The sequence below is a fragment of the Lethenteron reissneri genome, chromosome 68, assembly GCF_015708825.2.
Source record: "Lethenteron reissneri isolate LAM-NWPU_2019-01 chromosome 68, ASM1570882v1, whole genome shotgun sequence".
Lineage (NCBI taxonomy): Eukaryota > Metazoa > Chordata > Hyperoartia > Petromyzontiformes > Petromyzontidae > Lethenteron > Lethenteron reissneri.
In genome coordinates, this window is record NC_083846.1 from 1,025,001 (window position 1) to 1,052,481 (window position 27,481).

The 27,481-nt window shown below is 50.4% G+C and overlaps 1 protein-coding gene across 1 annotated transcript; it reads left to right on the forward strand.

The window, feature by feature from the left end:
* Window positions 1–12,726: 12,726 nt before the first annotated feature.
* Window positions 12,727–15,180, forward strand: LOC133360418 (potassium voltage-gated channel subfamily A member 7-like). Its single transcript, XM_061579136.1, has one exon. The coding sequence runs from the start codon at window positions 12,966–12,968 to the stop codon at window positions 14,736–14,738; it is 1,773 nt and encodes a 590-aa protein (XP_061435120.1). The 5' UTR covers window positions 12,727–12,965; the 3' UTR covers window positions 14,739–15,180.
* The last annotated feature ends 12,301 nt before the right edge of the window (window positions 15,181–27,481 follow it).

Here is a 27,481-nt window from a genome sequence, read left to right on the forward strand (position 1 = left end):
AGGTCCGTGAGTTTGATTCCGACCCGGACGCCTGCTGCTGTGTATTTGGAGTGTCTCTCTCTCTCTCATCATGATCACCGCGGTGGCTAGGAGATGTTGACTCCCTCGCCTGGTCTACAGGAGGTCCGTGAGTTCGATCCCGACCCAGACGACACTTGCTGCTGAATATTTGGAGTGCGTCTCTCTCTCATCATCATTACCGCGGTGGCAAGGAGATGTTAACTACCTCGCCTGGTATACAGGAGGTCGTGGGTTCGATCCCGACCCTGACAACGCCTGCTGCTGTTGTTGTGTATTTGAAGTTTGCGTGTCTCTCTCTCATCATCACCGCGGTGGCAAGGAGACGTTAACTACCTCGCCTGGTGTACAGGAGGTCGTGGTTTCGATCCAGATCCTGACGACGCCTGCTGCTGCTGTTGTGTATTTGAAGTTTGCTTCTCTTTCTCTCTCCCCGTGGTCACTGCGTGGATTTGTCTCCGGGTTTCTCCGGGTTTTTCCCTCCACATTCAGAACCGACGTCACGCGTTCCGAGTATTTTGCTTGCCGCTATAAATGTTCACGTGGTGATGGTGATGATAAGTCACTTCTTCGTTGCGATAGCCAGATGGATTCTGAAAGAGAACTTTATAGCTCAAAGGGGCTTATCCTGGTAAAATAACAAAAAAATAGTTTTAAAACAAACTTTGCTTATCAGACACCCAATGTTGAAACCGGTCCAAAGTTTTTGCAAACGTTAATATATAACGACAGAAGACAAATAGTTGAGTTTTAGTTTAGCTTCCACAGTTGGGGTCCTCCAGGAGGCGTTTGTGTGGCCATGGTCCTCACGACAAGGCCGATTGAACCGGATGCGGTGGCTGTGTGGGCCAGGCGCGTCGAGTGGTTGGGATATCGACGTTTGATTGCAAACGCAATCATGGGAACTTCACAGCGATACACACGACCCGGCTAATAGCGTCTCGTCGTCACTGCCACCAGTCTCATCGAACACCTCACAACGCTAGCATCACACATCACACATCTTACATCACACACACACATCACACATCTTACATCACACACACACATCACACATCTTACATCACACACATCACACACACCTAACATCACACACACACATCACACATCTTACATCACACACACATCACACACACCTAACACACACGCACACCTAACACATCTTACATCACACACACACATCACACACACGCACACCTAACATCAAGATCCCCCGTGTAGCCTGTAACAGACTGTTGGGGCAAGTGCTGTTAGCGAGCACCTATGAACGCCGGCACGGCACACGAGGGGGTGGGTGGCCAGCACCACGCCGGGCCGCCTTTGTCTCCCCAGGGACGATGTTTACTACACACCGCACCAGGTGCTCCTCTGAGGCTGAGTCGACCTAGGGGGAGGGCCCAGGACCGGTTCAAACATTCGCTGCCACTGTTATTCGGCTGCTATAGATGTCCACGTGCTCAGCCACTTAGTTGAGCTTATTATCTGCGTTGGCCAGTTGCTTCTGGAAACGAGCCACTATACCGCTCGGTGGGCCTCTGACACCTGGTCAAATACAAATAGCCGAGTGTTAGTGTGTTGGCCACGAGCGGGAATCGAGTGCTTGCGCTAACCGCTGCGCCACCGCTCCCCACGTCGTACGCACACCGAGCGTGACACGATCCAGTGCTCGTCGTGACAGTCAAAATGTTACTTGTTTGGCTGCACGCGTTTTGATTAAATGTTTTAAGTAAACACGTGACACATTCGCGCTCTCTCTGGGCCCTTTCCAAAAAAAAAAACGACCACATTCTAAAATCACGTGACTTCTATAATCCGCGAACAACGATATTTTGAAATGTACCGATTTTTAATGAGAAAACGGGTGAATGTGTGTCTTTTCATTCACATAAAGTCAGAAAAAACCAACATGAATCAAAATTACCACGTATTTATACTAAATACAAAATTACTACGAAATATTTAGAAGTGAGTAGTTTGAATTTTTATTCATATATTGTTTTTTTTTCTGACCTTATGTGAACGAAAAGACACACATTCGCCCTATTCTCATTGAAAATAGGTACATTAAAAGATATCACTGTCCTGGTCACAAAAGCAAAGTTTGTGGGGAACAATAGCCATTTTTTTTATACTTTTTAGGCATAAGCAATTACGACATAACACTTACTAGCCAGAGACAACAATTGTGTTACACGGCGTTATCGCAAGGCATCGAGTCTGCATCAACCACGCGTCGTTATTTAGAACTGCTAGTTGCGTTTTAGTTTGTTCTCTTTCCCCCGCACCTCCGATTAGCACGGTTGGCTACGTACGGTGCGAAAGAAGTTCAACGTACACCACATAGTCTGTGGGTCTCACTGTGTGAGTCTGTGTGTCTCTCTGTGTGAGTCTGTGGGTCTCTCTGTGTGAGTCTGTGGGTCTCTCTGTGTGAGTCTGGTGGGTCTCTCTGTGTGAGTCTGTGGGTCTCTCTGTGTGAGTCTGTGGGTCTCTCTGTGTGAGTTTAGGTGAGTCTGTGGGTCTCTCTGTGTGAGTCTGTGGGTCTCTCTGTGTGAGTCTGTGGGTCTCTCTGTGTGAGTCTGTGGGTCTCTCTGTGTGAGTCTGTGGGTCTCTCTGTGTGAGTCTGTGGGTCTCTCTGTGTGAGTCTGTGGGTCTCTCTGTGTGAGTCTGGTGGGTCTCACACAGAGAGACCCACAGATTCACCCATAGACTCACGCAGAGACCCACAGACTAACGCAGAGACCCACAGACTCACAAAGCGACCCATAGACTCACACAGAGACCCACACACTCACGCAGAGACCCACATAGACTCACGCAGAACCCCCATAGACTCACACAGCGACCCATAGACTCACACAGAGACCCATAGACTCACACAGAGACTCACAGATTCACACAGAGATCCATAGACTCACACAGAGACCCATAGACTCACACAGAGACTCACAGATTCACACAGAGACCCACATACTCACACAGAGACCCACATACTCACACAGAGACCCACAGACTCACACAGAGACTCACAGACTCACACAGATACTCATAGACGCACACAGAGACTCATAGACTTACACAGAGACCCACAGATTCACACAGAGACCCATAGACTCACACAGAGACCCATAGACGCACACAGAGCCCCTCAGTTATCTGTCCTTGATCCGCGTACGTCACGGTACACGCGTATGGTGAAACCTGCTAACATTGTCACCCTGTCGGTATTTCTGCTGGCGTCGCGATACGCAACAAAATGCAAATTTGTGGCCCACAAAGGGCAACGTCGCTGATCCCAGGGCGTTGTAGCCACAGCGGCTGATGAGTCACAGACGAGCTGAAATACTTCACTTCCCAGCACTCTTCAAAGGGCCGGGGCGACACCGCGGCTCGCGTGACGAGGAGTGCGTTGAACTTACTTTGCATCTAGATTTGAAGCTTTCGTGACTGCAAGGATTCCCATACTCTTAGGTTTTTCGGTAAAGTCACGTAGGTAAAAAATAAAAATAATAATAGAAATAAAATAATAAAAACATTTTATTTCTATTATTTATTTCTATTATTATAATGTATTTATCTATTATTTATTTCTATTGCAATATATGAATCTATTATTTATTTATATTATTATTATGTATTCGTAAGAAATTCAACCATATTATTTATTTATATTATTATGTATTTATCTATTATTTATTTCTATTATTATTTCTATTATTTTTTATTACTTATTTTTGACCTACGTGACTTCACCGAAACACCTAAGAGTATGATTCCTTTGCACCGTACGCGGCACAATCGCGCTCGTCGGAGGTGGACGGAGTGACCTCAAATCTGACTCCATCGGTCGCATTCCGGGGCGTGTCGCGTTTCTCACTTTGATCTTCATCCGTGCATCGATCGTTTAACTTGAATGTGCAGATTTAGTTTGTGTTGCATCGAGGGACTACTACTGTGTCGTTGTTGTTGTTGTTGTCTTGGTGTGGTCTTGGACTGTTGTTGTTGTTGTTGTCTTGGTGTGGTCTTGGACTGTTGCTGTTGTTGTTGTTGTTTTGGTGTGGTCTTGGACTGTTGCTGTTGTTGTTGTTGTCTTGGTGTGGTCTTGGACTGTTGCTGTTGTTGTTGTTGTCTTGGTGTGGTCTTGGACTGTTGTTGTTGTTGTTGTCTTGGTGTGGTCTTGGACTGTTGATGTTGTTGTTGTTGTCTTGGTGTGGTCTTGGACTGTTGCTGTTGTTGTTGTTGTTGTCTTGGTGTGGTCTTGGACTGTTGCTGTTGTTGTTGTTGTCTTGGTGTGGTCTTGGACTGTTGATGTTGTTGTCTTGGTGTGGTCTTGGATTGTTGTTGTTGTTGTTGTTGTCTTGGTGTGGTCTTGGACTGTTGTTGTTGTTGACTTGGTGTGGTCTTGGACTGTTGTTGTTGTTGTCTTGGTGTGGTCTTGGACTGTTGTTGTTGTCTTGGTGTGGTCTTGGACTGTTGTTGTTGTTGTCTTGGTGTGGTCTTGGACTGTTGTTGTTGTTGTTGTCTTGGTGTGGTCTTGGACTGTTGTTGTTGTTGACTTGGTGTGGTCTTGGACTGTTGTTGTTGTTGTCTTGGTGTGGTCTTGGACTGTTGCTGTTGTCTTGGTGTGGTCTTGGACTGTTGTTGTTGTTGTCTGGTGTGGTCTTGGACTGTTGTTGTTGTCTTGGTGTGGTCTTGGACTGTTGTTGTTGTTGTCTTGGTGTGGTCTTGGACTGTTGTTGTTGTTGTCTTGGTGTGGTCTTGGACTGTTGTTGTTGTTGTCTTGGTGTGGTCTTGGACTGTTGTTGTTGTTGTCTTGGTGTGGTCTTGGACTGTTGTTGTTGTTGTCTTGGTGTGGTCTTGGACTGTTGTTGTTGTTGTCTTGGTGTGGTCTTGGACTGTTGTTGTTGTTGTTGTCTTGGTGTGGTCTTGGACTGTTGTTGTTGTTGTCTTGGTGTGGTCTTGGACTGTTGTTGTTGTTGTTGTTGTCTTGGTGTGGTCTTGGACTGTTGTTGTTGTTGTTGTCTTGGTGTGGTCTTGGACTGTTGTTGTTGTTGTTGTCTTGGTGTGGTCTTGGACTGTTGTTGTTGTTGTCTTGGTGTGGTCTTGGACTGTTGTTGTTGTTTTGCCCAAACGTTTAGTGTTGAAACTTCGGCAGGAATGTAAGTACTGATGTACTTAAACTTAATTTTGTATGTACCTATGTATCACGACTTGCTTACCTTTTCTGTACTTTACATTGCTATCGTCTGTTGTATTATTTGGTGACCCACCCCTACTTGACATGTGTAAAAAAAAGCTTTATAGCTCATCACAGATTCTGATTCTGAGATGCTCACAATGACTTTATTGAAGTGTTTTTCTCCCCCGATCACGCATGGTGTATGATAGCAAGGTCGCTGCGGGTAATCTTTGATGAAGAGAAACTAATTGTCATTAAATAAGCACCACGATGATTGTGTTGATATAGGGTAGCCACCTACCGAAGATCAACATTCAGAGCTCTAATCATATCCTGCTCCATGTACAGTGGGAACTTCTTTCGCGCCGTACGTAGCCAACCGCACTCATCGAAGGTGCGGGGGAAGGACAACAAACGAAACGTTAAAAGCAGTCCGACTTGGTTAGCCCACTCACTCACTCAACCACTCGTCAACCCACTCACTCACTCAATCACTCACCCAATCACCCACTCATTCACTCAATCAATCACCCACTCACTCAACCAATCACCCACTCACTCAACCAATCACCCACTCACTCAACCAATCACACACTCATTTACTCAATCACTCAACCAATTACCCACTCACTCAACCAATCACCCACTCATTCACTCACTCACTCAACCAATCACCCACTCACTCACTCAATCACTCAACCAACTACCCACTCCTTCACTCAACCAATCACTTAATCACTCACCCAATCACCCACTCATTCACTCACTCAATCAATCACCCACTCACTCAACCAATCACCCACTCACTCAACCAATCACCCACTCATTCACTCAATCACTCAACCATCACCCACTCATTCACTCACTCAACCAATCACCCACTCACTCCCTCACTCACTCAACCAATCATCCACTCATTCACTCACTCACTCAACCAATCACCCACTCACTCACTCAATCACTCAACCAATCACCCACTCACTCAACCAATCACCCACTCATTCACTCAATCACTCACCCAATCACCCACTCATTCACTCAATCACTCACCCAATTACTCACTCATTCACTCAACCAATCACTCAATCACTCAACCAATCACCCACTCGCTTACGCTGCCACCTGTCCAGGACTCAGCATCTGTGGTGATTCGCGTGGCAGGAATTGATTTATATCGAGACCTGGTTGTCCGTGGTGCACTGTTGTCCAACGCTATAATCGCAGGGGACTGCACCGTGGTCTCTATAACAGACCTGGCTGCCGACTGAAAGATGCGTCTTGGGTTTGGTCTGCAGGGGACCAGGTAGGGAGCTAGAAACCCAGACGCGTGGCGGAGCCTCGCATACGGCGACTTTATCCACAGGCCGCCCAAGTGCGGGGCACACTCCCAAGCGTGGCGCTGAGATGGCACATTCGCAGATGACCCGGGAATGATCATCGGCAGCGGAGGCTGATTTGTGGCGGAACTAAACACGTGGCATGTTGGAGTTCTCGCATTGTGAATGGTGTGGGATTACTCTGACGACAGACAGCCGGTGTGTGCAGTGTCGGATTAAGCGAGCGCGGTGCCTGTGGCATATGCTATAAAAAGGCCATACATTGCAAAAACACGTAAATATTAAAACAACAATTTGTAACTTGTGTAGTAAAGTAATTGTATTCTTTTATTCGCTTTACAGCCAGATAACACGACAAATCGCTCGCCTTAAACACCCGGTCGTTCGTAAAAGTTGAAGGCGGTATAGTACTATAGTAATAGAGCAAGTGCAGAATCAATGAACCGGAATTGATAGCTTGAAAGCGTTTAGCGCGGGGCCCTTGAAAGTGCGGGGACCGTAGCCTGTGTAACTACTTTTACTGCTAGGCTAACACTGGTCAACACACTTTTTCTGGCATAAGGTATTCCAACGGTTTTAAGGTAATTTTGGGGTGCTGATTCCAAATCTGGCATCAGTTTTTGTCTATCACATCAGGTTTTTGAGAAATAAAATATTGCATTTTCAATATAAACTGCAGAAGAAAAATATTAAATAAATGTGGATATCTACATAAATGCTATTATACACACACTATCCTAAAATACAGCACCATATTTTAACACTAAAGCAGTCACTGACTGGCAACAACTTGCAATCATAAGTGACAGAGTTAATTTCGGGTAAAATCAATGAAAATGGGGTATGCCGATAGCATACAAATTATGTGATAGAGCAAATCTGAGATCAGATTTGGAATCAGCACCCTGAAATTAGTCTAAAACAGCTGCAAAAGTCCAGGCCAGAATTTTTTTTTTCAATTTTGTTGACCAGTGTCATTATCCAGCACTGGGTGTGTGCTGGACTTGGCAACTAATTTGCACTTTTTGTTGACGTGGCAAACCCTTTAACAATTACTGGCCGTGGCGCGGGTGGTGGCGGCGGCGAGTTTAGCGACGCATTCATAATGTGGATAATATCCGTTGCAAAAGCCCACGGGGTGTTTCACTGACATCGGATAGTCGTCAACGCTTCTCGTGGCGTAGTCAAATCGTGTGACCAGGTGTGGCCTTCGAAAAAGAAAGAAAAACCCTCATAAACGTCGCATTCTCTACTTAAGTGTCCCACCGTAAATGCCTTTGTTATCGCGTGGGCTTCGCGCACCGCTGACGTTTCTCGTAGGCCACAAACTGGCAATCGTCACTGGATAGACGGCGCCGCAACCTCACGTGACGGCGTGTGGACTGCCTGTAAATAAATTACGAAAGACTCCCTTCAAAGTTCGAAGATGGATCTTTCAAAAGCTCAAAACGTCTCCGGCTCTTGTTGGGTGAAACCTGGCCCCACACTGCCACCCAGAGCCGAGGAAGCTTCATGAACTGTTCACGCCGTTAAAGCCTCTAGAGCAGGGGCTGGGGAAGCTTTCATTTTGCCAAGGACCATTTCGATATTTACAACATCATTCGCGGGCCATACAAAATTATCAACTTAAAAATTAGCCCGTTATATTTTGTCAAACATTTAATTAACTCACCCCTAATTCGACGGCTGGAACTGCTTCTCTTTGGCGAGGCGTGTGATGATGTTAGCTGCTGGTGATGATGATGTTGCTACTCGCAACTGCTTTTCCAGGTTTGCTCCGAGATTTGTTGAATTTCGAGTTCCGCCTGCGGTGGCCCTGGCAGGGCCACGCCAAATGATTTCGCGGCCCTACACGGCCCGCGGGCCTACGCGGCCCCCACGCCTGCCCTTTAGCAATAGGTCTATAAAGCTCCTCTATAACCGAGGCTCCTATAAATGCCTCATAAATGGCCTCGGCTCCTCGATAGAATGCGCCTATAAAGGCCAAGCTCCTCGATATCACAGGCTCCTATATAGGGCTCCTATATAGCCTAGGCTCCTATATAGGGCTCATATATAGCCTAGGCTCCTATATAGGGATCCTATATAGCCTAGGCTCCTATATAGGGCTCCTATATAGGGCTCCTATATATGTATATTTGGAGTTTGCGTGTCTCTCTCTCTCCGTAGGCGCCTGAATTTTTCTCCGGGTCCTCCGGGTTTCCCCCCACCCTCCACATTAGAGAATGAACATCACGTGCTCGGAGTATTTGGCTCCTGCTATAAATTTGGCTTCTGTAAATGTGCACGTGGTGATGATGAGCGCACCTCCGTTGAGCTTTTATTTGCGATGGGCGGCTCGCTTCTGCAAGAGAGAGAGCTACTACAGAGCAGTTCAGTGGAGCCTTACAGCTGCCACAATAAAAATAGTTTAGTTTAAGTGTGGCTTGGGATGGGCCTCTTGCATAAGAGTGCTCATAATCCCCGTCTCGTTTTGTGGGTTTATATTTAACTTCGCATGCCAGAGTCACCGCTGCACAACCAACACGCCCTGCCGCTCCACGTCAAGAAGTAACAATAACACCACGAGTATTTTTACACCTCCAATTAGCCACACCACGCAACTCCACACCGGTTTCGACATCCGGTGTCTCATTGGCAAAAGTCACGCGCACTTAAACCAGCGTTCTGATCACCTGTGTGACAGGTAGAAGTCTCACCGGAGTGGCAGGTAGAAAGATCACCTGTGTGACAGGTAGAGAGATCACCTGTGTGACAGGTAGAGGTCTCACCTGTGTGGCAGGTAGAGAGATCACCTGTGTGACAGGTAGAGGTCTCACCTGTGTGGCAGGTAGAGAGATCACCTGAGTGACAGGTAGAGAGATCACCTGTGTGACAGGTAGAGAGATCACCTGTGTGGCAGGTCGAGAGATCACCTGTGTGACAGGTAGAGGTCTCACCTGTGTGGCAGGTAGAGAGATCACCTGAGTTACAGGTAGAGAGATCACCTGTGTGACAGGTAGAGAGATCACCTGTGTGGCAGGTAGAGAGATCACCTGAGTGACAGGTAGAGAAATCACCTGTGGAGTTGCATGTGTTCCATAGATGAGAATAATAACACGCGTGTTTATGCAGCGTAAAGATTCCGAATTACAGGGTGGTCCGGATGTCTTGAGACCCTCCCCCCTACCCAGACATAACGAATGTTTTTTTCACTTTGTATATTCCTTTCTTATTCTTGGTTCTTTCGGTAAAGTCATGGAGAAGGGAAATAATAAAAGAATAAAAATATTAAACAATAAAAATCTCACGACGTTTCGACTGCAACACAAGCAATCATCATCAGGTGTGAAATCCACAGCAAGAAAATTTGAATAAAGTGGCGGTTTTTTTTTGCAGTCGAAACGTCGTGAGAATTGTTATTGTTTTATATTTTTATTATTTTATTATTTCCCTTCTACGTGACTTTACCGAAAGAACCACGAACATGAATCCCTGCAGTCACGAAAGCTTTAAATCAACATTTACATTCCCTTCTGTTTTAAATACAAATGTCTTACAATATATACATTTCGTTTTAGAGATTTAATTGTAAAGGGGGGGGGGGGGGGGTCACAAGACATCTGGAACCAGATGTCTTGTGCTCGAGGCGAGGGCTCAACGATTTGGGCGGGAATGTCTCATGGCGATGTTTCTGACAGATAATGCGATTTGCGATTAAACATTTTCAAGTTAAGCTTCAGTTCAATATTCCCTGTGGAATAGATTTCAAACATGTGGTGGAGCATTACCACGTGATACCATGAAATATCAATTGCTCTAAAATATTCTAATGCAAGGATGAGCACTTAAAAAATATGAATTGCTTCCAACGTGTATTTATTAAAAATGTTTTCATTGAAATAGAACAATCAAACATAGAACAATTGTTAAGTTAGATAAAGTTCAAATAATACTATTCCAATAAGAAAGTTTTAGGACTTTTCAAATTGCAAAAAATCGCAGCATTTGCGATTTGATAATCGCATTGTTTCAAATTGCGATTTCGAATTGAAATCGATTATTCATTCAGCCCTATCGAGACACAAATATTCCCTGGAGTGAGCATCACCGCCTCCTGGCTTTCACTCCTCCTCCTCCTCTTCCTCGCTTTGACATTCCAAGCTTCAACAACAACAACATCAACATCATCAACATCGTCAAACCAAACAATCAACTTGTTTTATTGTCCCAGGTGAGGCTCCACTGAGCCGTGTAGATGTTTTTTTCAGAAGCGACCTGCCCATCACAAATGGCAGCCTCAACGAAGTGGTGGATCATCATCATCATCATCACCACCATCACCACGTGGAGATTCATAGCAGCAGCCAACTACTCTTAGAGCGTGATGTTGATTCCAAATTTGAAGGGGGAAAACCACAGTACCCGGAGAAAAATCCACGCGAACACGGAGAGAAAGAGACACGCAAACTCCAAATATACAGCAGCAGCAGGCGTCAGGGTCGGGATCGAACCCACCGGCCTCCTGTAGGCCAGGCGAGGTAGTTAACATCTCCCTCACTGTCATTGTTGCTGTGTTATAATTGCAGTCGTAGCAGTAGTGTGACCATTGCTGTGTTTATTGTTAGTATTATAGTGGTAATATTCGTGTAACTATTGTGTATTATTATGATGATTGTAGTGGTAGTAGTGTAACCATGTATGTGGATTATTATAGTGGTAATATTAGTGTACCCATTGTGTATTATTAGGATTGTAGTGGTGGTAGTGTAACCAGGTATGTGTATTGGTAGTATTGTAGTGGTAATATTAGTGTACCCATTGCTGTGTTTATTATTATTAGGATTGTCATGGTAGTAGTGTAACCATGTATGTGTATTAGTAGTATTGTAGTGGTAATAGTAGTGTACCCATTGTGTATTATTAGGATTGTCGTGGTAGTAGTGTAACCATGTATGTGTATTAGTAGTATTGTAGTTGTAATATTAGTGTACCCATTGTGTATTATTAGGATTGTCGTGGTAGTAGTGTAACCAGGTATGTGTATTGGTAGTATTGTAGTTGTAATAGTAGTGTAACCATGTATGTGTATTAGTAGTATTGTAGTTGTAATATTAGTGTACCCATTGTGTATTATGATGATTGTCGTGGTAGTAGTGTAATCATGTATGTGTATTGGTAGTATTGTAGTGGTAATAGTAGTGTAATCATGTATGTGTATTGGTAGTATTATAGTGGTAATAGTAGTGTACCCATTGCTGTGTTGATTACTACTATTATTACTATTTGTATCACTACGAGTACTCAGTAGGGTCCGTGGTGGTGCCGTAACCATCGCTGCGGTCGGATGATTTCCGCCCAGCTCCTCGCTGGACACGGCCTCGGTGACCCCTCGCTGCTACCGCTGCTGCTGCTGCTGCTGTTGCCACTGCTGCTGCTACTGCCGCTACTGCCGCTACTGCTGCTACTGCTGCTACCGCTGCTGCCGCTGCTGCTACTGCTGCTGCTACTACTACTGCTGCTACTGCTGCTGCTACCGTGCTGCTACTACTGCTACTGCTGCTACCGTGCTGCTACTGCCGCTACTGCCGCTACTGCTGCTACCGCTGCTGCCGCTGCTGCTACTGCTGCTGCTACTACTACTGCTGCTACCGCTGCTGCCGCTGCTGCTGCTGCTACCGTGCTGCTACTACTGCTACTGCTGCCACCGTGCTGCTACTGCCGCTACTGCCGCTACTGCTGCTACCGCTGCTGCCGCTGCTGCTACTGCTGCTGCTACTACTACTGCTGCTACTGCTGCTACCACTGCTGCCGCTGCTGCTACTGCTGCTGCTGCTACTACTGCTGCTACTACTGCTACTGCTGCTGCTACCGCTGCTGCTGCTGCCGGTATATCGCGCGCCTCTTTAGACGCCGATCAATTGATGCTTCGCTAATGGGACGCAAGAGAAGCCAGGAGATTTTAATGGAACGTGAGCCCCGCCACCACCACCAGCACCACCAGCGCGGCTTGAGGAGGAGGAGGAGGAGGATAAGGAGGGGGTGGGTGGGGTGGAGATTCGCCGCTGAGTGCTTCACGATGGAAGCTCATCACGAATTAATGAGGCGGACACGACTCGGATGAAGCTGTGTGGTGGTGGTGGTGTGGGGTGGTGAGGGTGGGGGAGGCGGTGAGTCGGCGGTTCGGACGATTCGGGGTGGTCGGTGGCGATCGAGGAGAGAGGAGAGAGATCTGTGATTGCTCGTTACGCGGTCACATCCACGCGTGGTCGTGGTGGTGGTGGTCGTGGTGGTTGTTGGTGGTGGTGTTGGCGCTCGCGTTAGATATGGAACAGGTTCGACGTTTCGGTCACTGTGGCAGCAGCGCGCTTCCTGAAGAGAGCAGATGGGGTAGAGAATAAACCATCATCATCATCTCGAGAAAGAAAGAGAGAGAGAGGTGTAAGTGGCCGCAAATGTCCAGCGCCAGCGTCGCGGAGCTCGCCATGAGACGCGGCTGCGCATCGCCACAACCCGCCACGGAGAGCGGCAGCGGCAGCAGCTACACGCTCTTCACCACGCACGACCTGCCCAGCCATCACCACCACCACCAGTATCCCCAACAACAACAACATCAGCACCATCATCATCAGCAGCAGCAGGGCCAGGAGCTGCCCGTGGCGGCTTGGAGCGAGCGCGTGTCCATCAACGTGTCGGGGCTGAGGTTCGAGACGCGTCGCAGCACCTTGGAGCGCTTCCCCCGCACGCTCCTGGGCGACGCCTCTCGCCTCCTGCGATTCTTCGACCCGCTGCGCGACGAGTACTTCTTCGATCGCAACCGCGACAGCTTCGGCGCGATCCTCTTCTACTTCCAGTCGGGCGGCAGCCTCCACCGGCCCTCCGTGGTGCCCCACGGCCTCTTCGTGGAAGAGGTGCGCTTCTACGACCTGGGCGCCGAGGCGCGCGGCCGCCTCTGCGAGGAGGAGCGCTGTTCCCGGGAGGATCCAGACCGGCCGCCGCCGCTGCCGCGCAATCGCCTCCAGCGGCGCGCCTGGCTCCTCTTCGAGCACCCCGAGAGCTCCGTGTGGGCGCGCGGCGTCGCTCTCGTCTCGGTGCTCGCCACGCTCGCCTCCGTGGTGGTCTTCTGCCTCGAGACGGTGCCGCACGGCGAGCGGAAGAGCGGCGACGAGAAGGGGGCGAGGGGCGAGGAGGGGGGCACGGCAGGCGCGTTCGCCGTCGAGGTGGCGTGCATCGCCTGGTTCTGCCTCGAGCTGCTGGTGCGCTTCTGCGCGTGCCCCGTTAAGGCGGCCTTCTTCAAGAACTTCATGAACATCATCGACGTGCTCGCCATCGTACCCTTCCTCACCATGCTCTGCCTGCCCGACGCCGACATGCAGAGCGCGCAGCAGCAGGCGCTGTCCTTCGCCATCCTCCGAATCGTGCGCCTCGTGCGCGTCTTCAGGATCTTCAAGCTGTCGCGACACTCCAGGGGGCTGCGCATCCTCGGGCAGACCCTGAACGCGTCGATGCGCGAGCTCGGCCTGCTCGTCTTCTTCCTCTTCATCGGCGTCGTCCTCTTCTCGAGCGCCGTCTACTACGCAGAGGTGGACGAGCCGCTCACCAACTTCACGAGCATCCCCGTCGCCTTCTGGTGGTCCATCATCACCATGACCACGGTGGGCTACGGCGACATGTACCCCATCACGCTGGGCGGGAAGATCGTGGGCACGCTGTGCGCCATCGCCGGCGTGCTCACGATCGCGCTGCCCGTGCCCGTGATCGTCTCCAACTTCAACAACTTCTACCACCTCGAGATGGACGGCGGCGGCGACTCCACTCGCGCCTGCGCCGACGACTTCGAGCCAAGCGACGCCGACGACTCGGTCGCCACCGCAGGAGGCCCCGGGATCATCTCCTGCCCCACCTCCTCCTCCACCTCCTCCTCCTTCTGCTGCTGCTGCCGCCCGTCTCGCGGGGCGATCAGTCCCGGCGACATGACGCCCGGCACCGACGCGCCCCAGACGCCCGAGTCGCCGAGGAAGGAGCCGAAGGAGCGGGAGACGGAGGATGAGAAGGGGTCGACGTTGAAACTCCGCGAGATGGGAGACGCGGCACTGGGCGACGAGGAGGAGGAGGTCGAGGATGAGGAGGAGGAGGAGGAGAAGGAGGAGCGCGCGAGCGAGCGGTGCTTGCACTCTTCCCTGGAGTGGGAGGCGAAGGAGGAGGTCGTGGTGGAGACTGACGTGTGATGGACCTCACGTCTCCCTGCGTCTCCATCTCTCTGTCTCTCTCGCCTCCCTCTCGCTCTCGTGCCTCGCCTTATCTCTCCGTGTCTCTCTCTCCGTGTCTCTCCCTGCGTCTCCATCTCTCTCGCCTCTCTCTCGCCTCCCTCTCGCTCTCGTGCCTCGACTTATCTCTCCGTGTCTCTCTCTCCGTGTCTCTCTCCGTGTCTCTCTCTCGTGTCTCTCCGTGTCTCTCTCTCGTGTCTCTCTCTCGTGTCTCGCTCTCTGTCTCTCTGTGTGTCTCACTCTTTGTCTCTCTCCGTGTCTCTTCCTGCGTCTCGCTCTCTGTGTTTCTCTCTGTCTCTCTCCGTGTCTCTCTTCGTGTCTCTGCGTGTCTCTCACTGTGTCTCGCTCTCTGTCTCTCTCCGTGTCTCTCTCCGTGTCTCTCTCCGTGTCTCTCTCTCGTGTCTCTCTCCGTGTCTCTCTTCGTGTCTCTCTCCGTGTCTCTCACTGTGTCTCGCTCTCTGTCTCTCTCCGTGTATCTCTCCGTGTCTCTCTCTCGTGTCTCTCTCCGTGTCTCTCACTGTGTCTCGCTCTCTGTCTCTCTCCGTGTCTCTCTCCGTGTCTCTCTTCGTGTCTCTCTTCGTGTCTCTCACTGTGTCTCGCTCTCTGTCTCTCTCCGTGTCTCTCTCCGTGTCTCTCACTGTGTCTCGCTCTCTGTCTCTCTCCGTGTGTCTCTCTCCGTGTCTCTCTCCGTGTCTCTCTCCGTGTGTCTCTCTCCGTGTCTCTCTCCGTGTCTGTCTCCGTGTCTCTCTCCGTGTCTCTCTCTCGTGTCTCTCTCCGTGTCTTTCTTCGTGTCTCTCTCCGTGTCTCTCACTGTGTCTCGCTCTCTGTCTCTCTCCGTGTCTCTCTCCGTGTCTCTCTCCGTGTCTCTCTCTCTCGTGTCTCTCTCCGTGTCTCTCTCTCGTGTCTCTCTCTCGTGTCTCTCTCCGTGTCTCTCTCCGTGTCTCTCTCTCGTGTCTCTCTCCGTGTCTCTCTTCGTGTCTCTCTCCGTGTCTCTCACTGTGTCTCGCTCTCTGTCTCTCTCCGTGTCTCTCTCCGTGTCTCTCTCCGTGTCTCTCTCCGTGTCTCTCTCCATGTCTCTCTCATGTCTCTCTCCGTGTCTCTCTCCGTGTCTCTCTCCGTGTCTCTCTCTCGTGTCTCTCTCTATGTCTCTCCCTGTGTCTCATTCATCTTCTCTCTCCCTCTCTCTGGGTTCATGCCCGGCTAGTTGTTACCAATCGCCTGACGAAGCTGGTGGTGGTTATTGTTGTAATCAACCAGCGACACGTCACAGTACTGGAATTGTAAATGTTGTGTGGGTTTCACTCTCCAACACACAAGCGGTTAGTGCTGCGCTAGTAACTCGTCGGCACGTTCTGTTGACTTGCCAAACCCCTTACTAGTTGGCTGTGTCGGGTGGTGGCGAGTTTAACGACACATTTATATATTTACGCGATCTAAACCAACAAAAAACATGTTGATTGTGGATAATTTTGGTGGCGAAAACCTCCTCCTCCTCCGACGAGGTGTTAAACGGTGCGATTCTAGTGCACGTCTGTGCACAACATCGGATCCCTCCAGGATACATTCAGATTGTGACTGTGATTCTGTCATCGATTATCGCGTCAATCACTCGACAACGTCACCATGTGTCTGTCTGCGTCGGGTGGCGGAGGGCCTTGACGACACGCGTTCGCTCAGACCATTGCGTCGCCTTCAAACCAAACAGCCCGTTATGAACCTAACAGGGTTGTTGTTGTTGTTTTTGTTGGGGCTTCATCGTGTAAATAGAAATGTTGTGCCCTTAAACCCGTAACCGCCACCACCACCACCCGACACGGCCAATTAATAAGGAGGTTGTCTCGTAAGCACCAGGTGGACAATGATTTACGAGTTCCGCACTAACCGCTTGTGTGTTTTGAGTGCAAACTATAAATGTTGTGGTGGGTTTCTCTCTCCCAACACGCAACCGGTTAGTGCTGACCTAGTAACTAAACTGGCACTTTGTTTATGTACGTGACTAAATCCTGACCAATTGGCTGGTGGGTTGTTATATTTATGCGATCTCACCCAAACGACAACAAAGCCAACTTTGATTGTGCACAACATTAGGTCGCGAAACCCTCCTGCTGCTACTGCTGCTGCTACGTGTTACACCCTACCTATGATGAGCCGCACGTTGGCTTTTCGAAACCCACCGCGTGCTATCAAGTTGAGCGTGAGCTGGGTGCAGTACCGGATTATCCTCGCAGCACAAGTAGCTACTACATATGTAAGGTTAGAGATTTGTCGTATTATCTTGCTCATAGCAAATGACATATGTAGTAGCTACATATGCAGTAGCTACTACATATGTAGTAGCTACTACATATGTAGTAGCTACACATGCTACGGGCCCCGCACTTTCAAGGGCCCCGCGTTAAATGCTTTCAAGCTATCAACTCTGGCTCAGTGAGTCTGCACTTGCTCTATTACTATAGTACTATACCGCCTTCGACTATTACGAACGACCGGGTGTTTAAGGTTAGAGATTTGTCGTATTATCTTGCTTATAGCAAATGACAAAAATACAATAACTGTACTGTGCAAGTTAACTATGTATGTATTTATAACGTGTTTTTTTTATTTAGGACCCCTTTATAACAAATGCTACAGGGCCCGCACTAGCTTCATCACTGGCTGAGTGCTTCTGCCATCCCCCCCGTACAGCCGAATGGGGCACCGTGGGGGTGGTGGTGGTGGTGGTGGAGGTCGTCGTCTTCATAACGCAGCGATGCTCGCAACAACGCAGAATGCACAGATCGCGTTCACTCGTCGTCAGCAGCAGCAGCAGCTACGGGCTGTTCACTGGGTGGATGTAGTAATGTAAGAGTGTATCGGCATGGTGCATTGGCATGGTGCATTGGCATGGTGCATGGGCGTAGTGTATTGCCATGGTGTATCCCCATGGTGTATTGCCATGGTGTATCCCCATGGTGTTTCGGCGTGGTATATCCCCATGGTGTTTCGGCGTGGTGTATTACGGAGTGTTAATCATCTGGACGCAAAGGCGTGCGCTGTTAAATCACGCCACGGCTCGCCACGCGAGCGCGGTGTTGATGATATCGAGGCCGTCCACAGAGGCGGGGGAGGGGTGGGGGTGCGTGCTGGGTCCGGGGGCAAATCCCACCGTGTGCCGCCCCCCCCTGCCCCCCAAAGCGCACGAGGGGGTCCCGGGGCGGTCGCTCTGATTCGCCGTACCCGAGGGACGATCCCGCGCATTGTGTGATTCTTTTTAACGAACAAAACTGCAGGTGGCGCTGTGACGCCGTGACGCTGTTGCCACGTGACCTCGCGCGGCGGTCACACAGAGGCCACGTGCTCAAGCGACGCGTGGCCTGCACCGACGAAGCGTCGACGCCATCGCCCGTGACTTATTTTAAACTGCAAACGATTGTATTGTTACTCTTAGGTTCTTTCGGTAAAGTCGCGTAGGTAAAAATAATAATAAATGAAAATAACTCAATTAAATCACGACGTTTCGGAAGCAACACAAGCCTCCGTCATCAGGGGTAACTGCTCCAGTAAAATTTACTTAATTACGCTCCAGTAATTTTACTGCAGCAGTTACACCTGATGAAGGAGGCTTGTGTTGCTTCCGAAACGTCGTGATTTAATGTAGTTATTGTTATTTATTATTATTTTATAATTATTATTATTTTACCTACGTGACTTTACCGAAATAACCTAAGAGTATGAATCATTGCAGTCACGAAAGCTTCAAATCTAGACCTATTGTATTGTTATTTAATTATTTTCCAGGGTACAGAGCCCACTGAGCTATTCACAGGTGAGCCTGGCAACACGTGATGATAGCTCGTCGTCATCGTCGTCAACACACGTGTAACATGTGGAACAGCAGCCAGATGAAACTAAACTATTGATTGATTTTACCAGGTAAGGCCCACTGAGCTATATAGCGCTCTTTCAGAAGCAAATAATCGCTCAACAATCTTAACACTGCCCATAGGCTTAACACTGCTCATAGACTCAACACTGCCCATAGACTCAAGACTTCCCATAGGCTTAACACTGCTCATAGACTCAGCACTGCCCATAGACAACATGTTAACTATCTTAAATTACGAGGTGAGATTCGCTGAACCATAGCTCTGTTCAGAGTCCACCTGGCCGCGCATGATGACAGCTCCTCGTCACAGTGGCCGATATCATCATCGCCGTCACGCGTGGGAATATTTGATAGTAAGGGCCGAATCCTCTGCGGGTGAGTTGGTTCTCAGTGTGGAGGAGGAGGAGAGCAAACCCAGAGGGACCCGAAGAACGCTCCACGGGGAGAGGGAACACGCGGATTCCACTCACTCAATCACACCAACACTCACTCACACCAACACTCAGACTAACACTCACACTCACTCACTCACTCTAACACTCACTCGTATTAAACTCACTCACGGTTACACATACTAACATTTACTCGCACGAAACCTCACTAAACTCACTCAGACTAACACTCACTCACACTAACACTTACTTGCATGAACACACACACACAGACACACACATAACAACAACCGCCATTCGCCACTAAGTGGCGGTGACGTCACCACGACGCTTGTGCCAGGCCATGTGCACCTTGAGGCCACGTGAAGTGTCGAACGTCCGCTGGCAGGAGGTCACGGGGCAGACCCAGGTGCCACGGGTCGACTGACTGAGATGACCGAGATGACTCACACACACTTACACTCACAATAACACTCACCCACACTAACACGCACACCAACACTCACTAACACTCAGTCACTGGAGAACAGGGGAGAGAACACGTGGTCCCCCACTCACTCACTCACCCACACCAACACTCACCCACTCCCACTAACACTCACTCACCCACCATCTCACTCCCACTGTAGAATAGGGGGCGAGAACACGCGGCCAGGGTCTGGGATCGAACCCACGCCTTTCCTGCTGCGTACCAGGCGATGGAGACATCTCCTCGCCATTTGTGAAGGGTTTTTCCACCTGACTGACGCTATTCCGGGAAACGTGTGTGTGTTTTCCAACATGATGTAATGTCACCAACTACTTACGGCACTACGTTCGGTTCACGTCTCCGATGGCCAGCGAAATACAAACGCAGAACCGTGGACATTGAGAATTCGGGGAGAGACAATGCCAGTAAGAGATCGATGCCAATTACCGGTGGTAACCCTTGATGCAGCAAATCTGGCTGTGACGGTCCCACCTGATGACGGAGACTTGTGTTGCCTCCGAAACGTCGTGATTTTTATTTTATTTTTTATTAATTTAATTTTTTTTTACCTACGTGACTTTACCGAAAGAGCTAAGAGTAGGGAACCTTCATGCCAACCCAAGTACGCGGGGCCCGAACACTGCAGTGAGATGATGGCTGTTGTTGTTGTTGTGAGCGGACCTTTGCGAGTCGCACGTGGATTGGCATCAACTCATTTCTTGAGAAGTGCTTTTGTGTTGTTTATTGTATTGTTGGTCTTTCCTTCCCCTCCCTGAACCTCCGAAGAGCAGGGCTGGCTACGTACGGCGCGAAAGAAGTTCAACATGGACCCCCATGGTGAACTGGACTCCCATGGTGAACTGGACTCCCATGGTGAACTGGACTCCCATGACGAACTGGAAATTACATGGTCAGGGCGCAGCAACCAAAATAACAAGAAGAGCCATTTTTTTTCGAATTTCAAGAGCCACCACATGGCTACTCCTGAGCCACAGGTTGCAGACCCCCCCCCTGCTATCGACCCCTGCATGCATTACACTGGTCACACTTTTTCTGGCATAAGGTAATTTTGGGGTGCTGATTCCAAATGTGGCATCAGTTTTTGTCCATCACATCAGGTTTTTGAGATATCAAATATTGCATTTTCAATATAAACTGCAGAAGAAAAATATTAAATAAATGTGGATATCTACATAAAATGATATTATAAACACACCATCCTAAAAATACAGCACCATATTTTAACACTAAAGCAGTCACTGACTCGCAACAACTTGCAATCATAAGTGACGGAGTTAATTTCGGGTAAAATTAATGAAAATGGGGTATGCCGATAGCATAAAAATGAGATGTGATAGAGCACATCTGAGATCAGATTTGTAATCAGCACCCTGAAATTAGTCTAGAACAGCTGCAAAAGTCCAGGCCAGAATATTTTTTTTTGGTTGACCAGTGTTATCAAGAGCAGCGCGTTTGGAGCGTGCCTGGACCCCAAGCGCCGAGCGTCATATAAACCGTTATGCAACGTTGCGTGAAATGTCGTGCTTGTGTTCTGTGTGCGTGGTGTTTTTTTTGAAATCGGGAAGTTTCATAACAACTTTACGACCGAGTCGATAATTGTTTCGGATCACTCAGCGCGTGAGTGCACTCGTGAATAGAGAATTACCATAACGAGCATGGAGCCAGACTCATGGCTGTGGGCTCCGTAGTCCAGGCTCCCAATTATGAATTACGCAAATCAATTAATTCCACCTCCAGTCGATCATCCGTTAATGCGTCCCGTTAGTTTGTTATTCACTCATACAGGACGTGAATTCATGTGTGTGTGTGTGCGCGCATTCACTCGCTCGCTAATTGGCCTATCCATTGATTCCGTGGTGGGCCCGTTTCTCGTTAAGTTCACGCACGAGATTCCATCGCCTCGTCCGGTGCCCGCCAGGGATCGTGACCGCAACGTCGACCCCCCCCAACCCCCCCACGATCGCGCAATCAGCCAAACGAGGGCAGCACTCAGCCCCCCAATTAGCGCGCAGGGCACGTGAGCGGCGAGACGCACGCACGGAATGGAGACCACGTGACCACGACCAACACTAACCCCAACCACACTAGCCAGCCAGACACTAGCCCCAACCACACTAGCCAGCCAGACACTAACCCCAACCACACTAACCCCAACCCCAACCACACTAGCCCTCACTCCAACCACACTAACCCCAACCACAGCAACCCTCACCCCAACCACACTAGCCAACTACACTAACCCCAACCACACTAACCCCAACCACAGCAACCCTCACCCCAACCACACTAACCCCAACCACACTAACCCTCACCCCAACCACACTAACCCCAACCACAGCAACCCCAACCCCAACCACACTAACCCCAACCCCAACCACACTAACCCCAACCACACTAACCCTCACCCCAACCACACTAGCCAACCACACTAACCCCAACCACACTAACCCTCACCCCAACCACACTAACCCCAACCACACTAACCCTCACCCCAACCACACTAGCCAACCACACTAACCCCAACCACACTAACCCTCACCCCAACCACACTAACCCTCACCCCAACCACACTAACCCTCACCCCAACCACACTAACCCTCACCCCAACCACACTAACCCTCACCCCAACCACACTAACCCTCACCCCAACCACAGCAACCCTCACCCCAACCACAGCAACCCTCACCCCAACCACTAACCCTCACCCAACCACACTAACCCTCACCCCAACCACACTAACCCTCACCCCAACCACACTAACCCTCACCCCAACCACACTAACCCTCACCCCAACCACACTAACCCTCACCCCAACCACAGCAACCCTCACCCCAACCACAGCAACCCTCACCCCAACCACACTAACCCTCACCCCAACCACACTAACCCTCACCCCAACCACACTAACCCTCACCCCAACCACACTAACCCTCACCCCAACCACAGCAACCCTCACCCCAACCACAGCAACCCTCACCCCAACCACACTAACCCTCACCCCAACCACACTAGCGAACCAGACCCGAGCCCGCGTCACGCCCACGGTGTAGTTGGTGGAGACGCACGTCCGGTCCGGACCGCTGCCCAGCCCCACTTGACCCCCAGCCCCACTTGACCCCCAGCCCAACACCAATCCGCAGCGCCATTCGCCACTGCGTGATGGTGACGTCACCACGATGCCTGTGCCAGGCCAGGTGCACTTTGAGGCCACGTGAAGTATCGAAGGGTCGCTGGCAGGAGGTCACGGGACAGACCCAGCAGGTGCCACGGGTTGACCGACTGAGATTGCTGGCCGATGCACCAGCTGTGCCCCCTACTGTGCCAACTCGCTGTGTTTAAGCCGCCCGGCGCTCCGCTCGTTGTTGTGAGCGTCGCTCCTCCGCCCTCCGTTGTTGCTGGAGGGCGACTGCCTCCAACTGCCCAGTAGCGTCCTTCACGAGCCTCCTCCTCCTCCACAGAGGCCGATCTTGACGCCTCCAGCCCACCCATGACCCCACCACCACTACCACCCGTGTAGTAACCACATGGACACAAGAGATAAGGAGTTTCTTTTTAGTATGTATTATCAAAAACAACTTTTTTTAAATCTTAAATGTGTTTTTTTTAGTTTAAAGTGAAATATATACATTACGGATTACACAACATTATTGATAATAAATCGGAATAACAAATACACTGTTAGTCACGCGCGCGTGTGTGCGCACACGTAACGGGCGTGGAGAGACAAGAAGACAGAGAGACAGACAGACGGGTAACTGAAGGACAGAGAGAGACAAAGACGGAGGGGGTGCGGGACATTCAACTCGTGTGGCAGCCACGTGGCGAGGGGGGCATTCATCCGCGTGCGCGGAGGGGTACAGCCGTGGTGAGGGGCGCGGAGGGATACAGACGGGGGCCACTCACTCCGGCGGCGAGTGGGCGGGGTCTAGCGTGATTGCGAGTGACGTCACGGATCGCGGGGGACGGGAGCCGCCTCTGAGTTCACGGTGGAGGGGTCGGATTGGAGCTGTCGCTGCTTGGGGTCCTTGGGGAGTCATATTCTTAGGTTTTTTTCGGTAAAAGTCACGTAGGTAAAAATTTAAATTAATAAAAGTAAAATAAAATAAAAATCACGACGTTTCGGAGGCAACACAAGCTGCCGAAACGTCGTTATTTTTATTTTACTTTTATTAATTTAAATGTTTTACCTACGTGACTTTACCGAAAAAACCTAAGAATATAAATCCTTGCAGTCACGAAAGCTTCAAATCTAGGGGTGCTTGGGGAGTCGGGTTCACGGTGTAGGGTTGCGGGTTTGGTTTCACGTGTAGTCTGGGTGTAGTCTGGGTGTAGTCTGGGAGTTAGCGCTCGGGGTGTTAGGGGTATGCCCGTGAGGTTGAAGGGGGGTCGGAGATTTGGTTCGAGGGTTATAGGGGTTAAGTTATAGGGGTTAAGGTTCATGGTTAGGACTTAGGGCTGTAGCTTGGGTTTAGGGTGATAATGATTGTAAGGGGTAGAGTATTAGGAGTTCGAGGTTGGGGTTATTATTGGATGAGATTGGGGGGGGGGGGGTAGAAGAGGAAGATAAGGTGGAGGAGGTGGCAGAGAGAGAGAGGAGGGTGGAGGAGAATGGAGGAGAATGGAGGATCGATAAGGGTGAGGAAGGATGAGGAGGAGGGTGATCGCTGAGAGAAGGCACGTGGATGTTATTCGCATCACGAACTCCGTCCGGTGAGAATCAAAACCGATCCCAACGGGACCAGACAACAACGAAAAGTACAGTACAACAATAAAGCATCAATTTTAGGTGTGGCCATTAAAATACAGCTGAGTTTGAAAGTTCAAACAGTCATCGTTATCACCACGACCACCATCATCATCATCATCGTCTATATAATCTTTGCAGTAAAGTTTGTCTTTAATTAGTAAGCGTCACTTTGCGGTGGATTATTTTTTTAAAATATTTATATATTTTTTCAATCGATAAAATCCACTAATAGGTCTATGACCACCACCCTTACCAGCCATCATCATGATGAGCATCATCCCCCTGCAATCATCATCATGATTAGGCATCATTTCTGTCATCATCATCCCTGCCATCACCATCATCACGATGAGCATCATCCCTGCCATCATCATCAGTAAGCAAACAATGATCTGCACGATTTCTTCATGTGCAAAAGGCCATCATCACCCACCAAAGCATGATCACCATCATCATTATTCCGGCTCATCGTGACAGTCCCGAAATCATCATCATAATGAACCATCGCAATCATTATTATTTAAAGGTCGTAATTGTCAATCGCCAGTTTCAAGGTGGCTGTGCGGAGGCGACGACGGGAGGTCACGAGACGGCGGAGGAGGAGAGATTTCCCGGCCGATGGCGTTCACCTCGATCCGTGCGTCTCTCAGCGTCTCCCGGCGTCGTTCCTTACTCGTCCTGCTGTCGAATGATCTTCTCAAGGAGCCACAGGGCGTCTGGGCCGTGGGCGTCACTCGCTCGCTCTCTCCGAGTGGCCGAGTCTTCAGGAAGATTTGTCCTCCCTCCCCGCCTCCCACCGCAAGGCGATGCCGTTCCAAGGTCCAACTTACTGGCTTCAGGTTGAGAGTTGGTTCGTGTGTGTCTCTTTGTGTCTGATCCTTTCGGCGTGGTGCTGGTCACTCACCCTCTCTCGCCTGCCGTGCCGTGCCGCCCTTCATTAGATGCTGCTACTCGCTAACAGCACTTGCCCCAACAGTTCTATCAAGGCTATACGGATGACCTTTGTCAAGCCTTCATTAGGTGCTACTCGCTAACAGCACTTGCCCCAACAGTTCTGTCAAGGCTATACGGGGGATCTTTGTCTGGCCTTCATTAGGTGCTACTCGCTAACAGCACTTGCCCCAGCAGTTCTGTCAAGGCTATACGGGGGATCTTTGTCTGGCCTTCATTGGGTGCTACTCGCTAACAGCACTTGCCCCAACAGTTCTGTAAAAATGCTATACGGGGGATATTTTGTGCGTCTGTGTCCCACGTGTGTCAGGCAGGCAAGCGAGCGGACTGTGACGAGACAGACGGAACACACGGAAGCTGGTGGCATGCAGATTTGGGGGAGAGTGTGTACACGGGAATCACACAGCCACGGGCACACACAGGCACACACATACATACACAGACACACACACAGACACACACACAGACACACACACAGACACACACACAGACACACACACAGACACACACACAGAAACAGGCACACAAATATAGCCTCAACAGACTGTTGGGGCAAGTGCTGTTCGCGAGCACCTATGAAGGCCAGAACGGCACACGAGGGGGTGGCCAGCACCACGCCCGGCCGCTTTTATCTCCCCAGTGACGATGTTTACACACCGCACCAAGTACTCATTTGAGGCCGAGTCGACCAAGGAGAGGCCCAGGACCGGTTCCGATAATCGTCACCGGTGTTGGCCGTGAGCGGGAATCGTACCCAGGTCGCCAGGTTCGTAGCGCAGCGCTAACCACTACACCACCGCTCCCCCACACACGCATGCATACACCCCATCACACACACACACTTGCACGCACACAACACACACACGGTGATAATCACTGACAAGGCAGCTTGGCAACATAAATTAAACAACAAAGACAACGACGAGTTTAGATATTTGGGGGGCGGTGGGGGGGGGGCAAAGTTAAGTGGCAGGGACCAGCAGGGGGCGGGGGGGGGGGTCCACCACGACTGTGAACTCTGGAGGAACCTTTGGGGGGTGGTCGTGGTTCTGGTGGTAGTGGGGGGGGGCGGGGGGTCGTGGTTCTGGTGGTAGTGGGGGGTCGTGGTTCTGGTGGTAGTGGGGGGGGGTCGTGGTTCTGGTGGTAGTGGGGGGGGGTCGTGGTTCTGGTGGTAGTGGGCGGGGGGGGTCGTGGTTCTGGTGGTAGTGGGGGGGGGGGGTCGTGGTAGGGGGTTAGAGCGGACTGCTCGCTCCGTCACCCCCTCTCCCCTTGATCGACCCCCGTCCGCCCCCCGCCTCCCCCACTCCAAACCACGTCCATGCAAATTAATAAGCGGGGGGTGCTGGGCAGGATTGGAGGGGGGGGGGGGATTGGTGGAAAGTGGGGGGGGGGGGGGGGGGGGGGAAATCAGATATCAGCCAAACTGGAATAACAGCGAGATCTGCACAGCGACATGCGCTTAAGAGGGCACACACCTGGGAACACACACCTGGGACACACCTCGGGACACACATCTGCGGACACACCTAGGGACACACCTAGGGACACACAACCTGGGGGCGTACACCTGAAGACACCTGGGGACACACACCTGAAGTCACCTGGATGCACACCTGGGCACACACCTGGGGGCGTACACCTGAAGACACCTGGGGACACACCTGGGCACACACTGCTATAATCGAGGCTGAAACTCGGAAGTACGGAACATTCTCTCCTCCTCCCCCCCGCCCCCCAGGGGGATGATTATCGCGCGCCACATCCTCCAATTTACGTTGTCCCAAAGCCGTGCAATATGGGATTGCTATAGGATACACAATTAATATAGGGCTGTTATGGATCGGAGTATCTTGTAGCAAATCAACCTCCTCGCCAGGCAGCCGGCCAGCCGACCTCGCTATCGGCATTCCAGATAATAGCGTGAAACGGGGAGCCCTGCTTATAACGCGGAACCGTATAGACTACACCTGCAGCTACCGTAGCATACACCTGGTCGTACCTGTAGCGCTACATTCCTTACCAGGAATTACAACCTGGCCATACCTCTGCACCTAACACCTGTAAAGCCCTACATCATGAGTCCAGACCGGTAATACACACGAGAGCACACCTGAAGCCTACACCTGTAATCCGTTAACCCAGACGTCACACCTGGCCACACCTGGTCACACCTGAAGCCTACACCTGTAACACCTGCAGGCCGCACCAGTAAACCGCACCTGGCCACATCCTGCGAGCCAGTGAAGGGGTTACAGGAGG

What these genes read in the sequence shown, in the direction of transcription:
- LOC133360418 (XM_061579136.1), top strand. Translation starts at nt 12,966, where the DNA reads ATGTCCAGCGCCAGCGTCGCGGAGCTCGCCATGAGACGCGGCTGCGCA.